This window comes from Carcharhinus amblyrhynchos, chromosome 24 (genome assembly GCF_965287045.1).
Source record: "Carcharhinus amblyrhynchos chromosome 24, sCarAmb.v2.hapA, whole genome shotgun sequence".
NCBI classification, from domain to species: Eukaryota; Metazoa; Chordata; class Chondrichthyes; order Carcharhiniformes; family Carcharhinidae; genus Carcharhinus; species Carcharhinus amblyrhynchos.
The window spans coordinates 45853637-45866728 of record NC_137347.1 but is presented as its reverse complement, the minus strand read 5'-3'; the positions used below and the strand labels follow the sequence as shown (position 1 = coordinate 45866728).

The 13092-nt window shown below is 44.1% G+C and overlaps 1 protein-coding gene across 1 annotated transcript in view; it reads right to left on the bottom strand.

The window, feature by feature from the left end:
* Positions 1-9674: 9674 nt before the first annotated feature.
* sync (syncoilin, intermediate filament protein) overlaps positions 9675-13092 on the bottom strand; it is a 66970-nt gene continuing 63552 nt past the window's right edge. The window contains exon 4 of the mRNA XM_080211480.1: positions 9675-9729. Coding sequence (XP_080067606.1) covers positions 9675-9729 — 55 coding nt within the window. The remainder of the gene's footprint in view (positions 9730-13092) is intronic.

Below are 13092 nucleotides of genomic sequence, written 5' to 3'. Positions count from 1 at the left end.
CAGGGTCTCCACGTCCTTCCGGTAGTGCGACGACCAGAACTGGATGCAGTTTCCCATATGTGGCCTAACCAACATTCTATACATTAGACTCCAGCTTTTATACTCTATACCCTGTCCTATAAAGGCAAGCATACAATATGCCTTCTTCACCACCTTCTTCACCTGTACTGCCACCTTCAAGGACTTGTGTACTTGCACACGTAGGTCCCTCTGGGTTTCTATACTGTTAATGGTCCTACCATTTATTGTATAACTTCCCCCTACATTATTTCTTCCAAAGTGCATCATCTCGCATTTATCTGGATTAAATTGTTCCTCATTGTTCCGTTGGAGCAGAGTCGAGAGGCAGCGATTTTTGTGCGAGTAAGGAGGCAGTAAAAAGGTGCGTTTTTTTTTCTGTTTATTTTGCTTAACTGTTTAATTCTAGTTTCAGTTGCGAGTTTTTTCGGCGGTTTTTTAAAATTAGTTAGAAACCGGAAGTCGTCACTAGGGCGTCGACCGGTAGTTGTAGTTTTTTTTTTCAGGCCTCTAACCCTATAAATTAGTCCAGAGAGGATACCTGATTCTCTACACTAGTAGAGAATCCCACCCTCCCACCTCCTCTAACCTAATTATAAGTGTGGGGAAGTTTTTTTTTATATTTTTTACTTTTTTTTTGCTGTTACCTGTTTCAGGGATGGCAGTTCGGGCAGTGTGCTGCATCTCCTGTGGGATGTATGTGGTGAGGGACTCCAGTAGTGTTTCAGGGGATTTTACTTGTAGGAAGTGTCTTAGATTGAAGCTTCTGGAGGAGCGTGTTAAGGAGCTGGAGGTGGTATTAGATGAGCTCCGCATAATTCGTGAGGCAGAGAGAGACATTGATAGGAGTTTTAAGGAAATAGTCACTCCTAGTAATCAGTCTTGGGTCAATGTCAAGAGGAGGGGAAAGAAGCATGTGGAAGGAGAATCCCCTGGGGCTGTTCCCCTCCAAAATAGGTTTTCGGTCCTGGAGGCTACAGTTGAGGAAGCATCAACTGGGGATAGCCAAAGGGAGCAGGACTCTGGGGGTGAGCCTATTGTAAAAGCTCAGGTGTCTAGGGGATGCAAGAGATTGGGCCTCGTGATTGGGGACTCTACAGTTAAAGGGACGGATAGGAGAGTTGGTAGTAAGGGTAGGGATTCAGGGCTGGTGTGTTGCCTACCAGGGGCTGGGGTCCGGGATGTGTCAGAGAGGATATTCAAGACTCTTAGGGGAGAGGGTGATCAACCCCAAGTTATAATTCATGTGGGGACACATGACATAGGGAGGCTAAGGGAAGGGGATATTAAGCAGAGTTTCATGGAGTTGGGATGGAAACTAAAGGCCAAGTCAAACAGAGTGGTTATCTCTGGACTCTTGCCTGTGCCACGGGATAGTTTAGAGAGGAATAGAGAGAGGGAAAGTTTGAACTTGTGGCTGAGGGGATGGTGCAGGAGGGAGGGGTTCAAGTACTTGAGCAATTGGGGCTCGTTCTGGGGAAGGTGGGACCTCTATAAGAGTGATGGTTTACATCTGAACCAGAGGGGAACAAATATCCTGGGGGGTAAATTTGTGAAGGCTATGCGGAGTGGTTTAAACTGATTCAGAGGGGGGGGTGGGATCCTGGGTAGAGGGGGTGAAAGTGAGGGGGGCATAGAAGGGGACGGCATTGCACGGCATTGTGGGGGTGGGGCGGAGCGAGGTTTGAAATGTATATACTTTAACGCGAGGAGTATTCGCAATAAAGTGGATGAACTTGCAGCGTGGATCAGTACCTGGGACTTTGATGTTGTGGCCATTTCAGAGACATGGATAGAGCAGGGTCAGGAATGGATGTTGCAGGTCCCGGGGTTCAAATGCTTTAGTCGGAGTAGAGAAGGAGGTAGAAGGGGGGGAGGGGTAGTATTATTGGTCAAGGACTGTATCACAGTGTCAGAGAGGAAGTTTGATGAGGACTTGTCTGTTGAGGTAGTATGGGCAGAAATTAGAAATAGGAGAGGAGAGGTCACCCTGTTGGGAGTCTTTTATAGACCTCCTAAAAGTTCTAGAGAGGTTGAGGAAAGGATTGCAGAGACGATCCTGGTTAGGAGTGAAAGTAATAGGGTAATTGTTATGGGGGATTTTAACTTTACTAACATTGATTGGAATTGCTATAGCTCTAGCTCGTTAGAGGGGTCAGTTTTTGTTCAAAGTGTGCAGGAAGGTTTTTTGACTCAGTATGTAGATAGGCCAACTAGAGGTGAGGCTATATTGGACTTGGTGCTGGGAAATGAGCCAGACCAGGTGTTAGACTTGGAAGTTGGTGTGTTTTTTGGTGATAGTGACCACAATTCGGTTACGTTCACCTTAGTGATGGAAAGGGATAGGCATGAACCTCGGGTCAGTAGTTTTAGCTGGGGGAAGGGTAATTATGAGGCCATTAGGAGAGAATTAGGAAGCATTGGTTGGACTAGGAGATTACAGGGACTAGGAACGTCTGAAATGTGGAGTTTTTTCAAGGAGCAGCTACTGTGGGTCTGTGATAGGTATGTCCCTGTCAGGCAAGGAGGAATTGGTAGGGCTAGGGAACCGTGGTGCACAAAAAAAGTTGATTTGTTGGTTAGGAAGAAGAAGGAGGCTTATGTTCGGATGAGGCTTGAGGGCTCGGGTAGTGCAGTAGAAAGCTTTAGATTGGCTAGGAGGGAGTTGAAGAGGGAGTTAAGAAGGGCTAGAAGAGGGCATGAGATGACTTTGGCTGATAGGATTAAGGAGAATCCTAAGGCGTTCTATAGGTATGTCAAGAACAGAAGGTTGGTTAGGGCAAGATTAGGGCCAGTTACAGACAGTAGGGGGAAGTTGTGTGTGGAACCGGAAGAGATTGGAGAGGCATTGAACCATTATTTCTCTTCGGTGTTCACGCAGGACGATATGAATGTAGCTGAGGAGGTCACTGGGGTGAAGGGGTGTAAAATAGAAAGTATTGTAGTTGATACAGAGGATGTGTTGGATATTCTAGATGGGTTGAAAATAGATAAGTCCCCTGGTCCAGACGGGATTTACCCTAGGATTCTATGGGAGGCAAGAGAGGTGATTGCAGAGCCACTGGCTCTGATCTTCAGGTCGTCGTTGGTCTCTGGTATAGTACCGGAAGATTGGAGGACAGCGAATGTTGTCCCATTGTTTAAGAAGGGGAACAGAGACTTCCCTGGGAATTATAGACCAGTGAGTCTTACTTCTGTACTGGGCAAGGTTTTAGAAAGAATTATTAGGGATAGGATTTATAGTTATTTGGAGAGTAATGAATTGATTAGAGATAGTCAGCATGGTTTTGTAGCGGGAAGGTCGTGCCTTACTAACCTTATTGAGTTCTTTGAGAAGGTGACCAAAGAGGTGGATAGGGGTAAGGCAGTAGATGTGGTATATATGGATTTTAGTAAGGCGTTTGATAAGGTTCACCATGGTATGCTTCTGCAGAAAATGCAGATGTATGGGATTGGTGGTAATTTAGGTACTTGGATCAGGAATTGGTTAGCAGATAGGAGACAGAGGGTGGTGGTTGATGGTAATTATTCATCATGGAGTTCAGTTACGAGTGGTGTGCCTCAGGGATCTGTTTTGGGGCCACTGCTGTTTGTAATCTTTATTAATGATCTGGATGAGGGTATAGTTGGGTGGATTAGTAAGTTTGCTAATGACACCAAAGTTGGAGGTGTGGTAGATAGTGAGGAAGGGTGTCGAAGTTTGCAGGGTGACTTGGACAGGTTGCAGAGCTGGGCCGCGAGGTGGCGGATGGAGTTTAATGCGGAGAAGTGTGAGGTAATCCATTTCGGTAGGAATAACAGATGTGTTGAGTATAGGGCTAACGGGAGGACTTTGAATAGAGTGGAGGAGCAGAGGGATCTAGGTGTATGTGTACATAGATCCCTGAAAGTTGGGAATCAAGTAGATAAGGTTGTTAAGAAGGCATACGGTGTCTTGGCGTTTATTGGTAGGGGGATTGAATTTAGGAGTCGCAGCGTCATGTTGCAACTGTACACAACTCTGGTGCGGCCGCACTTGGAGTACTGTGTGCAGTTCTGGTCCCCACATTACAGGAAGGATGTGGAGGCTTTGGAGAGGGTGCAGAGGAGGTTTACCAGGATGTTGCCTGGTATGCAGGGGAGGTCCTATGAGGAGAGACTGAGGGATTTGGGGTTGTTTTCACTGGAAAGAAGGCGGCTAAGAGGGGATCTTATAGAAACATATAAGATGATTAGAGGTTTAGATAGGGTGGATGGTGATAGCCTGTTTCCTCGGATGGAGAAAGCTAGCACGAGGGGGCATGGCTTTAAATTAAGGGGGGGTAGTTATAGGACGGATGTCAGGGGCAGGTTCTTTACCCAGAGGGTGGTGAGGGATTGGAATGCCCTGCCTGCTGCAGTTGTAAATGCGCCTAGTTTGGGGGCGTTTAAGAGATTGGTGGATAGGTTTATGGACGAAAAGGGATTGGTTTAGATTAGTGGGTCAATGTTTTTTTTTAAAAATAAGACTGGTCGGCGCAACATCGTGGGCTGAAGGGCCTGTTCCGCGCTGTAATGTTCTATGTTCTATGTTCTAAATTCCATCTGTCATTTCTCCGCCCAATTTATCAGCCTATCTATATCCCGCTGTATTGTCCGACAATGTTCATCGCTATCAGCAAGTCTAGCCATCTTCGTGTCATCTGCAAACTTGCTGATCACACCAGTTAGTCCCCCTTCCAAATCATTTATATATGTTACAAATAGCAGAGGTCCCAGTATGGAGCCCTGTGGAACATCACTAGTCACAGGCCTCCAGCTAGAAAAAGACCCTTCCACTTCTACCCTCTGTCTCCTGTGGCCAAGCCTGTTCTCAATCCATCTTTTATCCCATGAGCCTTAACCTATTTCACCAACCTACCATGAGGGACTTTGTCAAATGCCTTACTGAAATCCATATAAACGACATCCACGGCTCGACCTTCATCAACCATTTTTGTCACCTCCTCAAAAAATTCTACCAGATTCGTAAGGCACGACCTCCCCTTTACAAAGCCATGCTGCCTATCACTAATCAGATTGCTATGTTCTAAATGTGTATACATTCTATCTCTAAGAATCCTCTCTAACAACTTCCCTACCACGGACGTCAAGCTCACTGGCCTGTAATTACCCGGGTTATCCCTGCTACCCTTCTTAAACAACGGTACCACATTCGCTATCCTCCAATCCTCTGGGACCTCCCCTGTGTCCAAAGAAGAGACAAAGATTTGCGTCAGAGGCCCAGCAATTTCATCTCTCGCCTCCCTGAGCAGCCGAGGATAAATGCCATCAGGCCCGGGAGATTTATCAGTTTTAATATTACCTAAAAACCCTAACACTTTCTCCCTTGTAATGGAGATTTTCTCCAACGGGTCGACAATTCCCTCCTAGACACTTCCAGACAACAAATCCCTCTCCTTTGTGAATACTGACGCAAAGTATTCATTCAGGATCTCCCCCATTCCCTCGGGCTCTAAACACAGTTCCCCTCCTTTGTCCTAAGGGGACCGATTTTTTCTCTAACCACCCTTTTAGAATATAGAACACAGAACACTACAGCACAAACAGGCCCTTCAGCCCACAAGTTGCGCTGATCATATCCAAAACTACCAGGCCATAGAACTATCTATAACTCTCAATCCCATTAAGTCCCATGTACTCATCCAGAAGTCTCTTAAAAGACCCTATCGAATTTGCCTCCACCACCACTGACGGCAGCCGATTCCACTCACTCACCACCCTCTGAGTGAAAAACTTACCCCTGACATCTCCTCCTTTTGTTCCTAACATATGAATAAAATGCCTTTGGATTAGAACAAAGAACAAAATCAGCCCGGGAAACAGGCCCTTCGGCCCAACAAGCCCGCGCCGCCATCTCAACACCACCAGTCCCCCCCTCCACCCATGACCCCTGTCTAATGTTTTATGGCCATCCAGATTGAGGGAAACTGATTTAGGGACAATTTATTCCTGCCAATCAGCCTAACAGCACATCTTTGGGGTGTGGGAGGAAACCGGAGCACCCGGAGAAAACCCACGCAAGCACGGGGAGAATGCGCAAACTCCCACAGACACCGGCCCAAATCCATGTGTCTGCACAGCAAACAGTGATAGTCACTGAGCTGTTGTGTTGCCCAGTATCTGGTCCAGTTTAGGCACACACTATCCTTAATTATGTCTGCCAAGACCATTTTGTTCCCCCTTTTCGCCCTTCTAACTCCCCGTTTGAGTTCCCTCCTACTGTCTCTGTGTTCCTCCAAAGCTCTCTCTGTTCCCAGTTGCCTGGACCTAACATACACCTCTCTTTTCTTTCTGATCAAGTCCTCAATATCCCTAGTTATCCACGGTTCTCTAATCCTACCTTTCCTATCCTTCCTCTTAACAGGCACATGTCTGTCTTGCAACCTTATCAGTTGTCCCTTAAAAGACTCTCACATGCCAGACATGGACTTACCCTCAAACAACCTCTCCCAATCAGTGGCTAACAATTCCTGCCTAATCCGGCTATAGCTAGCCTTCCCCCAGTTTAGCACTCTCCCCTTCGGACAACACTCATTCTTTTCCATTAGTATCCTGAAGTGCTGTAGTGTTCTATGTTCTATGAAGTAGACAGAATTGTGGTCACTATTTGCCACATGTTCCCCTACTGAAACCTTGACCACCTGACCAGGCTCATTTCCCAGAACTAAATTCAGTATCGCCCCCTCCCTCGTCGGGCTAACTACATCCTGCTCCAAAGAACCTTCCAGTACACATTTTACAAATTCCTCCCCATCCAGACTCCCAGCCCTAGGCATCTCCCAACCCACACTCGGGAAATTAAAGTCTCCCACTACAACAACTCTATTTTTTCTGCACCTATCCAGAATTTCCTTACATCTACTTTCTTCCACTTCTTGTGAGCTATTGGGTGGCCTATAGTATACCCCCAGCATAGTGATTGCTCCCTTCCTGTTTCTGAACTCCACCCACAGCGACTCATTGCCCGACTCGTTGGGCCGAAGGGCCTGTTTCCTGTGCTGTGTTGTTCTTTGTTCTTTGACTCCTCTAAATTGTCCTCCCTCTGTACTGCTGTAATGTGCTCCCTAACTAACAACGCCAGCATGAAGTGGAGGAACTGATATGTCAGCGGATTATAGTAAGGTGAAAAAAACAACAGGGTTGTTGTGATGGGTGATTTTAACTTTCCCAACAAAGACTGGGATTCCTTTAGTGCCAGAGGCTTAGACAGGGCAGAGTTTGTTCAGTGTGTCCAAGAATTCTTCTTGTGGCAATATGTACATAGCCCAACTCAGGAAGAGGCTATCTTAGATCTGGGAAACAAGCCCACACAGGTAATTGATGTCTCAGTGGGGGACCCATTTTGGGAACAGTGATCACAATTCTATAAGTTTCAAGATACTTGTTGAAAAGGATAGAAATAGTCCTAGAGTGAAACTGGGAGAAGGCGAGCTACAGCAGTATTGAGCAGGAGTGCGGGAATGCAGACTGGCGATGGCTGTTTGAGGGTAAATCCACATCCGATATGTGGGAGTCTTTTCAATGTCAGTTCTTAACAATTCAGGACAAGTATGTCACTGTAAAAATGAAGGATAAAGATGTCAAGATTTGGGAACCCTGGATGACAAGAGAGATTGTGATCTTAGTGTGATGTTAGTGTACCTTTAAGAGATTTAAAAAAAAAATCATTATCTCTGCAGCTCTCACAGTCAGGGTATCTCAGCTCACAGTCTTAGCTGATGTCTTGTGTGATGAGTCCTTTTATTGCTACTTAAGTGGTAAATGGGATTGTTTGTGTTTATTCTGGGATTAGTTTTACAATCCTCCATTGTTAGGAGGACAGTCATGTATTTTTGGATAGGTTTTCTTCCCAGTGAGTTTAAGGTTTCATTTCTCAGTTTGGAACTGCAGGCTTGAGTTTTAGTTTTAGAAGGGACAGCAAGCTAAAAAGAAGTGTTTTCCCTCTCTCCCTGTTGTTTTGAAAATTCTGCTGGTTTGCTGAAAACAAGTTCTTGAAAACAAGCTGTTTTTGGGAGCTGGCCCAGAGCCCAGGCTCAGGGGTGGAATAATGCTGATCCAGTTGGAACAAATTTCCAAACCTTACATTAATCAATCCAAGCCAAATTAAATTAAAAGTTTTAAAGCCACCTCAGAAGAGAAGTTAGATTGATGCAACAATTCAAAAGCACCTAATACTTGACTCTGTAGCTCATAGAAATTTGCTGCAGAAAATTTCCACCTGATTCTAAACTGGCAAATACACATTTTACTGCAATGTTAAACAATGGGGGGCACCTTGACCCTGTGTTCACCGTCTCAAGATGAATGGGGGGGATGGGGGTACATGGGGGTGGGGTGGAATTGGGCCAGGGCTGGGGGTAGATTTGGGTGGGCTGGCTGGTGGTGGGGGATGGACGGGGGATGGGTGGGGATTGAGGGGAGGTTTACAAAGTTTCTTTAGAAATGGCACCCAATCTCTTAGCAGCCGCATTTTGCCGACATGTTTAGGTGCCACACCCCCTGCATGATGGCGTGAAACACACCTCCATAATTTTTTTTTGGCAGAGTGTCATAATATCTGGAGAAAAACATAATATCTGGAGAGAAACATGCCAATTTTCTTGCCAAAAATAACAACCTGCCATTTTTTGGTAAGATATCGCCCATTGTTTCTGACCAAGGTCCAAGTATACAAGAGTCACGACTCTCCCCTCAGCTACTGACTATGTCATCTCGTCAATGAAATTTGTCAAACCTGAAAGCGGCAACTGACATTCTCAAAATGAACTAAAATTGTTGTATAAAGAACTCAAACATTAGGAGTTCCTCCTAGGTACAGGAGGAGGTATTCAGACAATTGGACCGTAAGTGATCTGTATGCGAACCTTTAGTATGATCTTGTCTAACATAAATCTTATCAATTGCAGTCTTGAAATTTTCAATTGACTTTTCTCAGTTTTTGGAGAACAAGTTCTGGATTTTCGTTAACTTTTGCCAGAAAGACTGATTACTGACTTCTCCCCTGAAATACCTAGCTCTCATTTTAATGCCATTGTTTTATGGATTCTGTTTGCCAGACAAAATTAATTTTCTTTATTTATCTTGTCAACTCCTTTAATCATCTCAAATGACTCAATTGGATCAGCCTTTAATCTCCTATCATTAACAGAATATAAACCGATGCATCCAATCTGTCCTCACTAATTTAAATCTGTGCTACATGTCCTGCAGAGTAATATCCTCTCTGAAGGAGAATCTGAAATATCCACTGCTCTCTCTATTTACAATCATTCTGCAAATGGCAAGTATTTGTTTGAAATTAAATCGTTTATATTTAAATCTGAAAGAAAATAAGTTACAAAAACTCTCTGCCTTTCCACCTCTCTCCCCCCCTTTCCTCCTTTAAGATGCTGTTTAAAACCTACCCCTTTGGTCGTCAAACCTGACATCTCCTTACCCAGCGCAGTGTCAAACTTCTGTGCAGTACCTTGGGTTTTTATTACTATAAAGGTGCAGTATAAATATACATCCTTGTTTTTAAGGATTAGATACTTTGTGAAGATGGATTTTAAGCATGTACATTTTTCACTTTAACAGGAAAAGATGCAAGTGGCCACCAAGAAGGTCTGGAAACCATTGGATTGACTCCTGATTCTTCAAATTAACTTGTTTGAGGATTCAATAAGATTTCCACATGCTGTTAAACCTTCCCTGTAAAGAAAAACACGTGGTCAAGAAACTTTTCAAACGGAAAATAGAACTTGAAATAACTTCCATAGAATCATCTTATTTGTTTCCTTTCTCATTCCTTTCAAGGACATTAGTTTACAACTGAGTTCAATTTAACATCAAACCCCTGACGTTTTTCATCTTAGTTGCTAAGTAAAAGAGCGAGGGGCCTGTTTGATATTTTTCCCTCTCCAATTGCAAAGTCTCTTTTGCTGCTTTGATGAGGACAGCTGATTAAGTAAAGACTTTGGGCCACTGTCCATTTAGTAACAATCTGGGAATTTCCCCACCAGCTGTTGGGGAATCCTAACTCTGTACTTCTCTCTGATGAATTGTGATGCTGTTGAAATTAATAATCAGTCAAACATTTGACTCCTGAATAAAACTGGAATCTAATAGGATGGTAGCAAAATTAGTTTTAGTAACCTGATTTCATGTTTCACCCCAGTTCAACACACAAAGACTTTCCAGTGAGATTCATGAGAGGGTGATCAAGGGGGCGTCAAGGGTTATTGGGGGTGGAGGTTGGGGAGGGTGGTTGGGATGGGGTAGGAGGGGAGGTGGAGGCAGGACGTGTGGGTAGGTGGCAGGCCGGAACATAACATTAGGGCCTTAAATCAGGAAACCGGGTACCTGTACAATGGGTGTCTGATGAATGGGAGCAGTTTAAAATTCAGCAAAGGAGGATCAAAGGATTGACTAAGGAGGGGAAAATAGAGTATGAAAGGAAGCTAGTGGGGAACATAAACACTGACTGTAAACGTTTCTATAGATACGTAAAGAGAAAAAAATTGACAAAAACAAATGTAGGCCCCTTACAATCAGAAATCAGAGAACTCCTAATGGGAAATAAAGAAATGGCCGAGGAACTAAATTTGTACATTTCTTCAGTCTTCACAAAGGAAGCCATGAATAATGTACCAAAAGTTGTTAGAGAAACTTAGTGAGGAGCTGAAGGAAATCAGCTTTAGCAGAGAAATGGTTTTGGGAAGTTGATAGGATTGAAGATGGATAAATCTCCAGGCCCTGATAATCCTCATCCTAGAATATTTAAGGAAGTGTCCCTGGAATTAGTAAATCCGTTTGTGGTTATTTTCAAAAATTCTACGGACTCTAGAATAGTTCCTACAGACTAGAGGGTGGCAAATGAAAGCCCGCTATTCAAAAAGGGAGGAGAGAGAAAGCTGGGAACTGTAGAGCAGTGAGCCAAACGTTGGTACTGGGGAAGTTGCTAGAGTCCATTATCAAGGATTCATAACTCAGCACTGGGAAGGCAGTGGGATAATCAGACACAGTCAGCACGGATTTACAAAACGGAAATCATGCTTGATAAATCTATACATTCACCCAGTATACAGAACTCCGGTTAGTATACAGGCACCTGGTACACAGGCACCTGGCACACAGGCACCTGGGATGCAGATACCAGGTATAGAAACATAGGAACATAAAAAATAAAAGCAGGAAAAGGCCACTCGGTCCTTCAAGCCTGCCCTGCCTTCATCTTAATCATGGCTGATCACATTCAATATCCTGATTCCCTCCTTCCTCCCATATCCTTTGATCCCTTTCGCTCCAAGAGCTATATCTAATTTTTTCTTGAAATCACGCAACATTTTGGCCTCAACTACTTTCTGTGGGAGTGAATTTCTCCCACCCTGTGGGAGAAGAAATTACCCCTCACCTCAGTGGAGTTTAGTTTTTATTTATTAGTGTCACAAATAGGCTTACATTAACACTGTAATGAAGTTACTGTGAAAATCCCCTAGTTGTCACACTCTGGTGCCTATTCGGGTACACTGAGGGAGAATCAAGCATGGCCAATGCACCTAACCAGCATGTCTTTTGGAGTTGGGAGGAAACTAAAGCACCCAGAGGAAACCCACGCAGACACGAGGCGAATGTGCAGACTCCACACAAGTGCACTCCACTCCACTCTCCAAGCAGGAATTTGAATTTGAACCCAGTTCCCTGGCACTGTAAAGCAGCAGTGCCAACCACTGTGCCATGTAACGCCCTTAATCCAATCAAATGCCAAGTGATGCATTTTGGAGGATTAAATTTAGGTATGAATTATGTTGTAAATGGCAGAACCTTTAGGAACATTAACATACAGAGGGATCTGGGTGTGCAGGTCCACAGTTTTCCAGAAGTGGCAACACATCTGGCCAAGGTGTTTAAGAAGGCAAATGGCTTGCTTGCCTTCATTGGTCAGGGCTTTGAGCATAGGAGTTGGGAAACCATGTTGCAGCTATATAGAACATTGGTTAGGCCACATTTGGAGTATTCCATGCAGTTCTGGTCATCACACTACCAGAAGGATGTGGAAGCTTTGGAGAGAGTGCAAAGAAGGTTCATCAAGGTGTTGCCTGGTCTCGATGGTGTTGACGATGAGACGCCGTTGAATAAACTTGGATTGTTTTCATTGGAAAGATGGGTCTGATCCTGTGCTGTACTTTTTTTTGTTCTGAAAGACTTACTCTTTATCCTCAAACCCTAGTTCTAGACTCCCCCAAAATCAAGAACTAAAGTGGAAAACTTCACATTTATCCACATTATGCTGCATCTGCCATGCATCTTCCCAATGTCCAAATACTGCTGAAAAATCTCTGCATCCTCCTCACAGCTCACCCTCCCACCCAACTTTGTATCATCTGCAAATTTGGAGATAATGCGTTCAGTTCCCTTTTCCAAATCATTAATACATAATGTGAACAGTTGGGGTCCAAGGACAGATCCCTGCAGAACCCCATTAGTCACTGACGGCCAATCAGAAAAAGACCCATTTACGCTAACTCTTTCCTTCCTATCTGCTAACCAGCTTTCTATTCACCTCAAGACATTATCTGCAACCCCAAGTGCTTTAACTTTATATTGTAGTCTACTTAGTGAGACCTTGCCAAAAGCCTTCAGAAAGTCTAAATAAACCACATCCACTGGTTCTCCTTGATCAACTCTACTAGTTACATCCTCAAAAAATTCCAAAAGATTCATCAAGCATGATTTCCCTGCTGTAAATCCATGCTGACTGTGTCTGATTATCCCACTGCCTTCCAAATGTGGAGGTATAAAATTCTCGATAATGGATTCTAGCACCTTCCCCAGTACTGACGTTAGGCTCACTGGTCTACAGTTCTCTGCTTTCTCTCTACCTCCCTTTTTGAATTAGCTACCCTCCAATCTGTAGGAACTATTCCAGAGTCTAAAGAACTTTGGAAAATAACAATCATTCTGAGATTATTGAAAGCAGCCTACTTAAAATCCCTTTTATTCTGGGTATAGAAGGCAGACAACTGGCCACAAATTGAACCTTTAAATTAATGGTATGACCTGCAGCTTGAGATA